A 15299-nucleotide genomic window follows, 5' to 3' on the forward strand; every position below is an offset into this window, starting at 1 on the left:
AATTCAATCTGTATGAAACTTTTGCCTATTTCAACCTATGTAATAGTGCTTTAGGTTTCCAACATTTTTCTACATGTTAATTTTCGAGATGTGTTTCTCTGCATTTGCAGATAAGAAGAGCCCCTCTGTTGCAATTAAAAGCAGACAACAGTCTACTCATGATGTTAATAAACGACGGACCCTTTTGCAAGATAACAGCTGGATAAAGAAGAGGCCTGAGGAGGAAAGGTAAGAAAAATATGAAATGCATTTCTTCCATATTTAGTTCAGTATGCCATGTACCTTTGCATGGACCGTCTACTTTTGCATGGATGGTATCAACCAGAATTAGGGGAATTCAATCAAATAACTCCTATTTATTTATCTATCTTGATGAGATACTGATTGCCTTTTGAAAGTATTAGCTTGCTGAATATTCACTGTCTGTTTTTCATTGGGACTTTTGAGTGCTGAGTATTTAATGAAGTTCTGCTCTACAAGTAAAATCACTCATTTCACATGTCTAGGTTGCAAGACTATGATCTCTTTCTTTTTCTAAGCAAGAGGATTATAAATCTTGGCAAGTTCTTTTAAGGAGCCTAAATCAGAATCAGTTTAAATTTAGTCTAGTGTAAACTAGGACCTAAATTACAGCAGAAACATGCCTTGCAACCATGTTATCATTATCTGGACCATGAACAGCTTGTAGGAAGAGATAATTCTTACTCCAAAACATCTGGAGTTTTCTACTGCAGAGTTATGTAGCTGGTGAAATTACAGTGGTAGTGGACAGCTGTGAAATCTGATTGAAAACAGAATATTTTTTGCCAAGAAAAAGTTATCTATTTTTAATACTCATTGTTTTTCTTTTGCTTGAAGTGCTGATGAAAACTATGGAAGGGCGGTGCTTAACCAATACAAATCCCAAGATAGCCTACACAGGTATGGTGGAGTATCTGAACACCTTTCTAATTATATTACCAAAAACTGAGTATCCTTTTACTATGTCATGAACAAAGCAAAGACCTTACTTTGTTCAGTTTTAGTCTATACATATTTTCACTGTAAATCTGGCTCCAGTGTCCATAACTGATCACTGCAGTGGATCCAGGGTTTGACATCTGAATGGTCTAAAACCCTGTGTGTTTCTTTAATCTAAGACATAGATACTCTTTTATTAATGATGAGTTGTTTAATAAAATCAGTGACCAAAATGGCATTTCTAAATTTTTTATTACAGCAGTAGCACAAATGAAAAGGAAGATCAGAAAGCTGTTCTTGGACGATACAGATCTGATACCACCTTGGACAGGTAGGGCTCTTTTTCTGGATGTATTGTATGTTGTGGTTGTCATACCTGTGAGAGGTCTTTAAAAGGAAAGCATTAATGAAGTCAGTGGTTTCTTTTAAAGTTTTCTTATTTATTAAGTATCTAAGCAAAAGACTTCTAAGCATCTAAGCAAATGACTTTTGTATGAATTCTCAATGAGACAAATGAAAATGTGATTTGAGAAAAGGTTCTTTTGATATTTTCTCTTTTTTTTGGTACCTGTTTCTGTGTATTCTTGTTCTCATAAATGTAAGTATTTTTCCACAGCTGATAACCATTTCTCCCCAGTTTCCTCCTTTTCAAACTCTAAACCCAAGTCATATCTCCAATAACTAAGCACAAGATGGCTAAACCCATAGTTCTTTGCAAATACTATGATCAGTACCAATATCAGTAATTCTTTTCATACTGGTGCTTAATTTGAATGTTCGGTTCAGCCTTGACCTCTGCTGGGTGAAGACATGACCATGCTTGTGTTTGCAGGTTCTTTCTGTGTTACATCTTCAAAATCCAACCACCATTAACATCTGATATCCAGAACATACTGGGGCTACGAGAACCAGCACTTAAATGCACTCTGTGGGAAAAGTGCACTTTATTCAGTTGGGTTCTAGCACTGTATTATTTTATTTCACGATCCTTACTTCTCTTGTAAGAAACAATGCAAAATTGTTACATAAAATTTACTTTCTCCACAGGAGTTTGAAAAAGAATAGTCTAGAGACCTGTTCAGTATCATCACCTTACCTATTCTTGTATAGCCCAGTGAATCCTGCTGTATTGGTTCACCCATCATGAGGAAGCCATTCTATAACTTCAATTTACCTGTTGCTCTTCTTTGTATCTTTTCTATTTCCATATTAGTTTTTTGATCTGGGAGTCCAAATCTCCATGTAGGTATTTAAGATTTGTCCTTGTATGTACTCAGAGGAGTAATAGAGGAGTAATAACAATTATTTCTATTTTGTTTGCAATTCCTCCCCTTGTGCTTCATAATGTTGAATTTGCTCTTTTGAGTGCTGCTAAGAATTGTGTTTTAATTTTCACAACATTATCCATATAATTCCAAGATAACACTCTTTTTCTGAGTGATAATTGCTGATTCAGAGATCAATTGTTTCTCTTGTCAGGCATTACTTTGCACCCAAGAAAAGTGAATGTCATCTGCCATTTTAGAAATCTGACATGTTAGCAGATGACTTCTGAAAAGCTTTGCCAGTCACCATTTGTTTTGACTACCAGAAAGTAATGACATTGGCAAGGAACATCATTCCACTCTCCCTTTTTCCAGATAATTCATGAATTTATGGAAGAACACAGGTTTTGTACAGATCTCTGCTTCCACTCTGGAAACTTGCCATTTATTTCAAATGCTTTGTTTCTTACATTTGAAGCAGTTTTTTCTCTATTACCCATGGGAGGTCAATTTACTTAAGAACACTTAAAACAGACTTCTGTGAAGTTTTTTGGAAATTCAAGTAGCATATATCACCTATGTCACACTTATCCAGATAGCCATTCACTTCAAAACAATTTTTAAAGCTTGATTTTCATGCCTCAAACCCTGATTGCTAATTTAGAGGTCATAGGACAAATTCAGTTTCTACAGGGTCACTGAGGATCACTGTTCTTTTGAACTCTACATCTTTTTGCTTTATGCTGAGATATTAAAGTATCTGAATTATTTCAGATTGTAAGCTGCTTATTTTGTCTTTTCATACACACAAATATTTAACATAAAGTATTCTTAATATGCAACTGATGACAAAGTATGCCAAAAAAAGGATTTTAGGTGTAAATAAGAATTGTACCAAGTGGAGAACATCTTTCCCAGAGGAAGCAGAAGTATTATTAGGAACTAACTAACTATTTGTCAAAAGATTAAACCTTAAAAGTCAGGTAGGGATGAAAATTACAATGCTATTTTTCCATGTACTTAGTGATCCTAAGTCCAGAATACCTTCCAGAAACACTAAATTCCAACTACATCTATAGCAATTAGACCTGGATAGAGACAGAAGCAAATTACACAATTTCGTTATTTGCTTCATTAATAATCTAATACTTTGGAACGATAGAAATTACTAGGAAAGGATCAGAGAGCAAACCAGAAACCATTGTAGTGTTTGGTATGAACCTGCTTTCCACATCTTGAACACTGCATGAATCATTTCACTGATGTGATGAAGCTACAATAGAACCAGGGGAAAAAAAAAAAAAAAAAAAAAAAAAAAAAAAAAAAAAAAAAAAAAAAAAAAAAGAAAAAAAAAAAAAAAAAAAAAAAAAAAAAAAAAAAAAAAAAAAAAAGGAAGGTGAGAAAGGATGGAATAGCTCTCATAAGAAAAATGTCTGAAAAGACAAAAAGTTCTCCACTTGGAAAAGAATAATATAGGGAAACTGAATAATGAAAGAATATTTTCTGTTTGTTGTACTGTAAGAATGGGCAGATACTCTGTAAATGTTTGGGTAATAAAGAAGGAAAGGAAAGGAAAGGAAAGGAAAGGAAAGGAAAGGAAAGGAAAGGAAAGGAAAGGAAAGGAAAGGAAAGGACATTTATTTTTCCTCTAATGCACATATTAATTGTAGTAGTCACCACCACAGGATACTGTGGAGGCCAGAAATGTAACTTGATTCAGATAAACATTACATGTTTAAATGGACCATTAATCCAGGGGTGTCTGTTGGATACAGCGTTGTGGGTGAGAACAGAGGATATTCTTTGATGTCTTATCAGAAGCTCGAAAGTTTTACAGGGAGAAATTAACACAATGCTTACCTTTCTTTTACATTTTTTTTAAGCAAAAAAAAAAAAAAAAAAGTGCTGGCTTTAAAATGGGAAAATACAAAACTATGTAAAGCATTGTGCTGGAATTTTGAAAACACGAGAGGAAGCGTGCAATAAATGCTGGTTCGCTGGCGAATGAGAGGGAACGCTCGGCTTTGCATCCGCAGCAATGTCAGCAGGGTTAGTGAGACCTCTAGTGACCTTCCCAGCAACTGTAGCTGCTGTCACACCACTGCTGCCCTGATAGCGGAGGGTTCTTTGCAAAATTGCATTTAAGATTTGCAAAAGACACAGAGCACACGCTTGTGCAGATTGTGTCCCAGAACTCCCTGGAAGGCTTTTCATTAAATACAACAGTATTCTGTTGAAGGCAGGACACAAAATATTTTATACGTTACATCAGGTTATAGTTCTAGGATTAATTGTTTTGCATCTATGGCTTCAGTTTATAGATGAGAATAAATAATTTATATATATATATTTAAAAAGTTGTAGCTCAAGATGTGTTTCAGCTGATTTAATAAATATTTAAGATCACCCTCTCAACTTAGTATTTGTCCTCTATTTCAATGTACATCACTTTAAGCTTTTCAGAGTCCCCCAGTTCTTACTAAAAAATATTCCATATGTAGGAAGTAAACTGGAATAAAATAAGAACCTAATCTGCTTCAGCTGTGATAGCTACATGGTGTTTTCTGTGAAAATTTTGAAGGGTTTTAGGCAACAACTGTAGAATCCATAAGGGGCTTGAAAAATCATGTGGTTGTCTCTTCATGTAAATTTCATGGCTTAATGAAATCAGTTCAAGCACAAAGAACCCAACTTCCTGTAGGTCAATACCATCCTTTGCCAGGGATTTGGCACTAGATTATTTTCACATCACATTGATCTATTAAATCTGTAAATAAAACAAGACTGTTGCATCTCTCTAGGAATGGTGAGGCAGAGAAAAAGGCAATAGTTCTGTGTACCTCTTGACTTAACATTGCTTTCATTCTGGTATTTTGAGCTAATTCAAAGGAGTTGTAATAAATTATTAGCAATAGTGATGTGTAATACAGCATTATTGTTTGAACATCATCTTGGAAAACTTTTTCAGTGAGCTACTTGGAGTCTTCAGATAATAGTGCACTAAATTTATGTAATTTCAGCTTCTGTTCTCTGCCTTTAGTGATACTGGGATATTTGTGATACTGGGATATCAGTACACAGTGCAAAATGACACTTCATCTTTTAATTTTATTGAAAATATATTTAAAAAAATAGAGTGTGTATTATAAGTAATTCCTGTGTTTCTGACAGAATTCCAGCCAGAAGTGATACTGATAAAATAAATAAGTCTCCAACTCTGAACCATAAGCAAAACAACAGGTATGAATTTCAGAAAAATTATCATCTAAGTGTTATGTATTATAATTCATCATGCATCAATTATCATGCATTATCATGTGTTATATATTACCATAACTTCAGAATTCATGTACACACCAAAATTACACAGAGAAATTATTTCTATGGCATATGGCCTAGTTTTAGGCTTAATTTGACCACCTGACCTCTGGAATGTAGCCATCTATATCTAAATTATCATAGACTCTTTTTATAGTTGGTGAGAAGAAAAAAAAATTCATTAAAACCAGAAGAATTTTCCTTAAAGAATCCTATTTCTCCACACAGCTTAAAAGGGACACCAGCTCAGATTACACATTTACTCAGCATAATGATTATTTTAAAATGACAGCATTTGAAATACAAAAACCCCAAGAATAATAGTGTTTTGAAAAATGTGGGTATATTCTAGAGCTCTAGAATTCCCTGCATAAACTCTACCAAATACAGTACATAATTCTGAGGAAGAATAAAGAAAGAAATCTATTTAATGCTTCAGTGGAAAATGCTGTTTTACACTGCCAGTGGAAAACTTGAGTACCAAAACATAAAAAATAGTTTTTTGATAATCTAGCTGATTTTTCCAGTGGAAACATTTTCTTTGGTCAGAAGGCCAGTCTTTTTATTAAAACAAATTTTAATTTAAAAGAAGATTAAAACAAGTTTTAATTTAAAAGAACTTGGCACAACTTTGTTGATACACTATTTAAAAAGTTGCTATGATGCAGAGGTGGCCACTCTATATATGTCATATAATTCCACTACACTGAAAAAATATTTTCTAAAAAACTTCCACCTAGTACCTGATTTAAATTTTAATTTTCATTTAAGAAAGTCAGAAGAGCACATCCACCATACTTGTAAATGCATCACTTTGTGTCTTCATCAATGTCAGTAGAGTTCTGACAGCAATAAATTACACAGAACATAGTTGCCAGAGAGCACAGCAATTAAAAGTCATCTTGTGGAGAATTGAGATATTACTCTGAAGAGCAAATCAGTATCTCTGGCATTTAAAGGTCAACTGAGGTCACTCTTTCAAATTATAATTTGGCACCATTATGTTGTAAATCATGCTGATGATGACACATGAAGCATCATATAAATTGAATTTTATGGGGTGTTTTTTGGAGAGGGTTTTTTACAGACCAACAATTAATTCTGAAGTGGGACTTAAGAGAGACTTAAATTGTATGTATTTTTTCCCTGCCAGAGAGCAAAATGATTTGTAAAGCACTATTCTTCAATTACTGTTATTATGAATTGCCAATTACTATCATTAAGAATTGCAGAGGATAAGACAATAACTTTTTGATAAATGTTATGAGAAATCACTGGCTTGGATTTTATGTAGGTTAGTTTTACAAACATAATAACATAAAGCATTATATTTGAATAAGAAACAAAATTTAAAGTAAGAAAATGAAAGATATTGTTGTTATAGTGTTTGGAGACTAAAGTGTAGGTACAGAAGTCAAGATTTTAAGAAGTCAGAAATTACTCTGGATATCAAGTAAAAATGCAGTTGTGTGAACATCAGAACCCCTTAAGGTTTCCCACATCTTGTGTCTTTTGAGGTATATAAACATAGTTATTTGTATAATTCTGATAGCAGAAATATGATTTTTTTTTCTTTTAATAATTTAAAATTATACTTTTTCTGAATATTAACTCAGTAAATATATTTCCTTAACAGACAATCTTGGACTCCTAATGCAGCATCCACAACCACTGCAGTCACTTCTCCAATCAAGAAAAAGAGGTATTCATTCCCACCGCTGCTTGGTTGCCAGAGTATCTATAGCACTGCGTTAAGCCTCAGTAATGTATAACAATTACATTTAGAAATTACCTACTTCCTCCTCCAGCACACTCAAACTCCTCAGCAAGCTTCAAGAATTAAACTTTTCATTCCTCTTTTTTTCCATGGGATTTACAACTTTTATCTCTGTAGAGCCAGGGCCTAGTGGACATGGCACAATGAGTGCTAACTCTTGGCTGCAGCCCCTAACTCAGCCGGTGTACTCGTTTTCAGTGTCCACTTTTAAAGCATTGTAGCTCACTGTAATTGTGAAAGCTCTGATGCCAAACTTGACCTTGTGCTGTTGCAGTGCATATGAATCACACAATTTTCTTAATGATACACAGCTGCCTTTAAAAATCTGGATTTCAGATAGCATTATCCAGGCAAGAACAAAAACAGGGTGTACAACTAAACACATTTTTAATTTAAAATGTACTGCTGGTGATAGCCATAATTTTCTGCATCCTTCCCAGCTGCAAATTCTGTTCAATCATGATTTTCTATTTTATATTTAATGCATAAAAATGTGATCAGTAGACTAATGAATGTAGAAATGAAAATGTCATTGTATTTATATTAACAGACCTGTTTAGTGGAAGTTTATGCTGTTTTCAGTCCAGTAGTTCTCTTCAGACTCTTGGAAGATAGGGAAGGCCATCAATGAATTGCACTGCTTCTAGTGTAATTGTTTTTACCTCACAAACAATTGCTGGATTGATAGTTATGAGGGTAAAAAAAAAAAAACCCAAACAAAAAGGGAACTGAAAGTACTTGTGCTGTTTATGTGACCTCTAATAGCCTGATTGTATTTCTTGCGTTGATACTTGACACTCTTTGTGCATTTTATCTGGTTGTCCTTTCCATAAATGATCCATTTATTTGCACCACTCAGTTTGCAGAAAAAAACACCTAGAGTCACAGAACATTTTTCACAGTAAATAAAATTACTGTACTATTTCCTATTCCATTCAGTTTTCTGTAAATATGGTCTAAAAAGTATCAACATGCAGTCTTTGCAAATACTGATAATTTAAGAAAAGTTCCAGGTATTTTTACATCACTTCTATTCTAATATTCACAGTATGCTGTTCAGGCCCAGAGCATTTAACTAATACTGAAAAAATTATTTATTGAAACCTACAGGCAATCTTGGATGCCTCCCCCAGTTTCGAGTAGTAAGACTCCAACAGAAAAAGAGGAAAGCAAACGGTGCGTATCAGTGATCGCTGCTTATTTCCTAACTCGGCTAGAGCTCATTTTGGGAGCAAGAAAGCAGGGCAGTTCTTTGGTGGAGTGAGCTCGATGCAGGAGATACCATGCAAAGAGAAACATCCCATGCCTAAGTACTTGTCTGGGCTTTTGGCAGCCTGATGCCCAGCATTGACTGGGGCCTGAGCATATGAAATGCCAGCAAAAAAAAAAAAAAAAATTCTATCATGCTTGCAATTCTTTCTTCATGGTTTCACTTTGGACTATTACAATTAATTCTCCTCAAAGCAAATGTGTTGTAGAGAGACTGGCCATAGGGGCAGGGATTTGTTGGTGCCATTTGGATTCACAGTCAGGGCTCATCCCTGGCCCTTTTGGGTATCAGTGTGAACAAAACCTCAAAATTGACTAAGTACCCTGTCATCAAAGTATCCAAGAACAATCAGACTAAAGTTACTTGCAGATGAATGTTTGATGTTTATTTCTGAAGTTGTGGTTGTTTTCTGGCTGAATAGAAAGAGAACAGGGAAAGTTTCTTGTTTCTTTCTTATCTAAAAGCAGAATAGGGATGGTTTAAAATATTAATAAATAAACCTTCATGATCTTTTTTTCTTGTGCCCACTATTTGCTGCAGCATGGCCTTCTGCTTCCCTAGTTTTAACCTGGGAAATTTCCAACATGAGTCTCATGTGCAGTAATGATGAAAATTAAATGAAACAGAAATGAATGGATACACTGTGATGTTAGATATAAGCCTTGGTAAACTATTGCCCTGGGAGTTTATGGAATGTCTGGCACTGGAAGACTTAAAACCAAGTTTAGGAATTACTTTTTATGTTACACTGTGTTTACTACCCTCTATCTTTTTGGCCAAGATTCAGTCACTCTCCACTCAGAAGAAAGATGGCTTAAAGATGTTAAAGTTTATTTTCTTTGAAGTCAGTCCTTACTAGATGTTCTCATTGTGCCAACTGAAAAGAATTTATCTGGCTTCATTTCAATATCTTGCTAAGATCATGATAATTTTGAAAACATAGGATAATGCTCTATATGGCATCCACCCAGCTTCCAATAGCAAGTGCTGTTCCTGTGTTCTTCTCAACACTAATTATCCAGTTACTCCTCCAGTCTCAGAGAAGACTGAAAACAGGCATATTATTTCTGAAGCTTTCATGACTCTTCCTAGATCCTCTGACAATGCTGCCATCACAAACAGCTGGTAAAAAAAATTGATGGGCATTTAATGATTACTTGGTTTAGCTTTTAAAAGTGCTTTGAAGATGTGAAAGCTATTTCAAGTTGTGAATGTTATAATAACTAAAAATAGTTATCAAAGGAAAGCCTTTTACTTGCCTGTGAGTTTCAGGAAAAAAAGTGCCACGCATAGATGCTAATAAGCAGAGCTTCTAAAGGTCACTATCAGTCTTAAAGACTGAGCAAAGAGCTATGTCAGCTATGTCTTTTCTTCACATTTGAGAATGGCTGACTGCTCTGCTATCCTCAGGAAGCGAGTACAGCAAAAACGGATATGTGGGTTTTCTTAGTCAGGGTTATTTATGTACTTTTGTGATTCTCAGATGTTCTAGACTTTTATAGTTAAACATGATATATAAACTTCCAGAGTTCTTTGCCTCAGTTCCAGCTGATTAAACACACTTTACAGAACACTTGAAAGAAATTGCAATTGGAGCTAAGACTATAAGCAGCTCACTGTATTTGACTTTTATGGTTGTGGATTGTGTGCTGAAAACAAAACACTGATTAATCAAAGTGATTAAGTGAAGAATGTTAATTGAAGAATGATTGTCTTAGTGATATAAAGAATATGGTTTGAATTTAGTATTATGCTACTTGAGTTAAATATATATTCTACAATTTAAAAAATTATCTTGGAAGGAAGTGAAAGTAAAAATAATTGCTGTTGATTGATCTAAATCTTGCAAACTTCTTCAATAATAGCATTTTGCTATTTGGTTTCTGAAATGGTTACTCTTTTCTTTCTCTAGAACCACTTCGGAAAATTCAGAGGCTCCAACAACGTATGTCTTACTTTGCTTCTTAGTAGATATAGAAATATAACATGCTCCTTTGCATAAACCTCAATTATTATTTTACATTTATTCATAATACAAACACTGTATAATTTACCTGGGAGGGTTCCTCTGTAGTTGACATTGCAGAAGTGCATGAAGAAGACTTCCTTCCCTGCAGAAATGCAATTATTTGCATATATCTTAGAACATTTCACTGGATATTTACTCAAATTGAAAAAACATTAAACTGCATAAAACATTAAAAACTGCTTTGCAGTTTTAGTTCCACAGTCATATATGTTGCTAATGCAAATACTCTTTTATACACAACTGCTGCTCTAGAGTCAGTGAAAGAGTGTGAGCTATGCAAAGAAAAAGAAACTGTTAAAAGCATGCAAGCAATGTGAAGATAAAGAAAGTTAAATCAAGAAGCTCTGCACATGCAAAGGCTTGTAATAGCAGACATTAAGATGAATTGATGCATATTGCTCTAAACCTGAGTGTCTGCAAAGGTTGCTCTAATTTTAGAAAATAAATTTATTAAATTAATTCATTAATTAAATATCCATTTCACATGGTCTAAATTAAGAGAAGATTACTTAACCAGCTTGCAACTTCACGACTTTTAATTAAGACAGCTCTGCAACTTGTCATGATTTAGTTGCCATACTAAATCAAAAACAGTCTAAAGAAGCAGGTAACCCTCATCAACTCTATCTGCCACCTTCTCCTTTTCTTATAATTACTTATCATTTTAGTATCTCTGTAGTGACTAATTTGATTGTTCACATAAAGAAAAATAGGAAAGTGTAAATGTTTATTTATTGAGCTTTTTAAAAATTCGTATTTTCTAGTTAAATAAAAGCTTTGTCTTTACTAAATAAGATATATTCAGCAAGAGAAAAGGTTTTTCAAGTTTTTTTTTTACTACTAAAATAATTTTTGAACAGTAATGACACTCCACTTTATTACTATATCCATACTAGCAAAATAGCTAGTTTAGGGATATTAGTTTTTCAAAAGGCTCATTGGATGTGGTAATCTAGTGAACTAAAGCATTACATTTCTCTTTTTATAAATACATAATTCTTTATACACACACACATATATATATATATAAAATATATATTTAAACAAAAAAAAAAAATAGAAAAATTTCTCAAAGACAATGCAAACTCATTGTAGTTACACCCGAAAGAAGTATAGTATCACCACTTAAGTGATACAGAGTTTTCAAATATCTTCTTGTACCTTAAGTATGCTTTCACCATTCCTGTTGCAGGGTTGCCCCTTCATCAGAACAGGTGACCCCTCAGAAATCAGAGACTGATGTGGATGATCGAGCTACAGCAAGGTAACATACACAGTATAGTCAAACCAGTGTTTTCATAAGCATTGATTATTGGGATATTAAATACTCAGTTTGCTTTATTTCTATATTTGATAGTTTGTCTGGACATGGTGTGTGATTAATACAGCATTTAAACAGTCCTAACCATTGGCCTAGAAGTCCAAACTCTGAGTTCCCTCTCACTGACTTGCTAAGTTATAGCTGTTTAATTTTTTAATCTTCCAGCCCATCCAGCCTGAATCCTAGAAAACAGCATGATTTTTTAAGTTGCTGCAAATGTTTGGAAGCAGGAAAATTTGGATTATACAGTGTATTTTCTTTGCTCTTCAGACATTATGGGAGCACTTTACTATGTATGTAAAAGCAACCCACTTTAGGGTGACAAAATTAGCGTGTTCCAAGATGGACTTGTTTCTGAGGGATGAGTTAGATGGATCAACTAGTCTTTGAAAGTCTGCAGAACACCATAAAAATTGTTGGTGGAAAAGACACCAACTTTTTTTTTTAACATTTTTAAACTAAAATTACAGCAAATTGTAAGGTTCTGTACTGACAGAGATGTTATATTTTTCAAAGCAATCAGGCAATAACTGCCCCATCCCTGGGAAGTGATACAGGCCAGGTTGGATGGGGCTCTAAGCAACCTGGTCTAGTGGAAGATGCCCCTGCCCAAGAGAAGGGGATTGGAATGGGATAATTCTTAAAGTTCTTTCCAACTCAAAGATATTTTATGATTCTATGATGCTATAAACATGCAAAAAATTTTACTCTGTGACCTTGACCAGAGTAAAATGCCTGAATATGCAATTATAAAATGAATTAAATTAGAAAGAGATTTCTAGATATGCACTGAGAATTACAATAGCTCAATTGCCGTTTTTATGTGGAAATATTAAATGGTGTGAACATTAAAATTAATTTAAATTAGTTAATTTTGTTTAATTTCATTAATAACGTTCAGTTTTATGAGATCTGAAGCTACAGTCTATATTATTTTGAATCCTGTTCCCCTCCCCCATACTCCTAAAAATGTAAAACCAGCATAAAATGACTAAGAAAGCATCCCAAAGATGTCTGACAGTGTAATCCCTAGGAAAAGGAAAAAAAAAAAGCAATGCTTCAGTGCAACATTTTCTTCTCAACAAATGTGGGATATCTTAGAGAATTAAATACACCCAGTATTAACTAGGGAAGTCACAGCCATTCTTCACTGCTAAGGGCTTGTTAAGGTCTGACTTAATCCTCACCCTCAATCAGTTCACATTAATCATCCCTTGGTTGCTCTCATTACCATACCAAGCTCTGTATTCCTGTCCCTTCATTGGTGAAGAGCTGGAGGAATATTTTACTGGTCTACAAGTTTCTATGGCAACACTGCACTGCTATTTGTGTCAGTATATAAACTGTAAGTAGTCTGTAATCTTAGTGGGCAAAATTCAGCCCTCTCTTCTGCTGCAATAATTCCTTTGCATTTGGCTGGTTCTTCAGATGTCATCCATCTGTTGCTGATAGGTTAGCTTCACAAAACTACAGATTTTTGTTACATTTTTGCTAGACAAAAATTGCATTAATTAGCTGCCAGCAAAAGTTCCCCTTTTTAAAAGGTGTCACATAAATACTACATTTTTGGCAAAAATTCTTGTGTCACACAGGGCATGTAAACAGTTACATGAAGAATATATATAGTAATAAATGTGTACTAGAACACTGCTTTAATTTACACCCTTTAGTTACTTATATTTTTACTTGGAATAGAAAGATTTTCAGGTCATGCTTTTAACATCAGACTTAATTGATTAATTGTCTGTCATTCAGGATTCTGATAGGGATGTTAAAGGAATAAGGAATTAATTTCAATATAAAATAAGTGGAAAATGGCAATTGGCTTTCTAACAAACTGTTCAGTGATACAAGGAAAATCTTTCAGAAGGGATTTACATGAAAAGGATGGCAGATACTCTCTTCTGGCTAAAATTGTAAAAATAAAAAAACAATTAATGCATTGTTTTTAAGGACAACAGTTAGACCTGGCTTCCATCTTAAAACACAGAGAGAGTGTGTGTATATATATATATATGTATATGTATGTGTGTATATATATATATACACACACACATCTCATATCTGAAGGCATGGATTATGCACCTTCACCTGTTGGATGTCATTAAGAGAATGGGCATTTCATTATTAGCTAGGGCATCTACAGATACTCTAGGCAGCAACATAGGCTAGGACACAGAAGAAGAGAAGATTACTACCTAAAAATTCTGCATATCAGAGAATAAAAGGTCAAATCAGGTCTCTTGGTATCTCACAAATGCAACAGGAGATGAGCCCTACACTGGATATGTAAAGAGACATTTTTCTGATTCCCTCAATGGGCCTGTTATTCGTGGCTTATCAAGTCCTTTTTGTGCTTTTATCCACATCAGTGAAGATGCAAGATTCTCACTCTGCCTTTTTCCTTTCCATAATTGTATTAACCATTACATTCAGGTGTTTAAAAACTGGCATTTTTTAAAGAACAGTGTTCTGTAAAAAATCATGTTAAACCACTTCAGACATTCTGAGGGTGTTTAACATAGCTTTAGTCAGTCTTTCAATAATGATTACAGCTAGGATGAAAAAAAAAATCTGTGTTTCTATAAAAAGGCTTTTATAATGGGGTTCACATGTATTGAACTACACATAGTTACAGAAAGTAATGGTGTTTGGCACAGTGAGCCACATTTACCAGGACATACAAAATTATTACCATCCAAGAATGCAGAATAATCAAAAGGTTGTATTTCCATAAGTTCATAAACTGTAGAACTAATTGATTTATCTTTTATTTTTCATAGATATATCAGAATTAATTAATGTTGGACATACCTTAGGAAAAGCTTTGAGGTGATAGTAACAGGGGCTATACAAGAGATTAGAGAGAGATCTCACTCAGCTCTTAAAGCATCTGTAGGGAGATTGTCTGCTAGCAGGGAAACACTATTAGTCTGTGGGGGCAAAGGGCATACTGCAGAAACCCTTACATAAAGATGTCTTTTTGGTATGGCAGCTACAGAAGTTGTCTTGAAGAAAATAGTTCAGCTGTTTATTTGTAAGTATGTGGGTGAGAGAGGCAATTTCTAGGGAACAAAACAAGGGACTAGAATAAATTTTTCTGGCATAATTAAGAGAATCCTGTATTCTTGCTCCTGTATAAGCTTTTCCCCTAGTGTACAGGATAACTCACTATTATGACTCCTCTCAGGTAGTAGAAAATTCAGACAATGCTGTAAATCTGTGTGTACTATGCTCCTTTTTAATGATGTTCCTGTTTGACCCAAGATGTGTTCCCAGTTATCATTGCAATAGATTGTGAAAGAAGAGCACATTAATTACCTGTGCTTAAACTAACTCTTCTAATAAGGACTCACATT

General features: G+C 34.2%; 1 protein-coding gene across 1 annotated transcript in view; it reads left to right on the forward strand.

The window, feature by feature from the left end:
* The window catches only part of SCEL (sciellin), an 86955-nt gene that overhangs the window by 41923 nt on the left and 29733 nt on the right, over positions 1–15299 (forward strand). The window contains exons 5-12 of the mRNA XM_041471252.1: positions 111–228; positions 859–921; positions 1220–1291; positions 5397–5465; positions 7180–7245; positions 8431–8496; positions 10503–10535; positions 11812–11883. Coding sequence (XP_041327186.1) covers positions 111–228; positions 859–921; positions 1220–1291; positions 5397–5465; positions 7180–7245; positions 8431–8496; positions 10503–10535; positions 11812–11883 — 559 coding nt within the window. The remainder of the gene's footprint in view (positions 1–110; positions 229–858; positions 922–1219; positions 1292–5396; positions 5466–7179; positions 7246–8430; positions 8497–10502; positions 10536–11811; positions 11884–15299) is intronic.

The sequence above is a fragment of the Pyrgilauda ruficollis genome, unplaced genomic scaffold (genome assembly GCF_017590135.1).
Source record: "Pyrgilauda ruficollis isolate IOZ18807 unplaced genomic scaffold, ASM1759013v1 scaffold26, whole genome shotgun sequence".
NCBI classification, from domain to species: domain Eukaryota; kingdom Metazoa; phylum Chordata; class Aves; order Passeriformes; family Passeridae; genus Pyrgilauda; species Pyrgilauda ruficollis.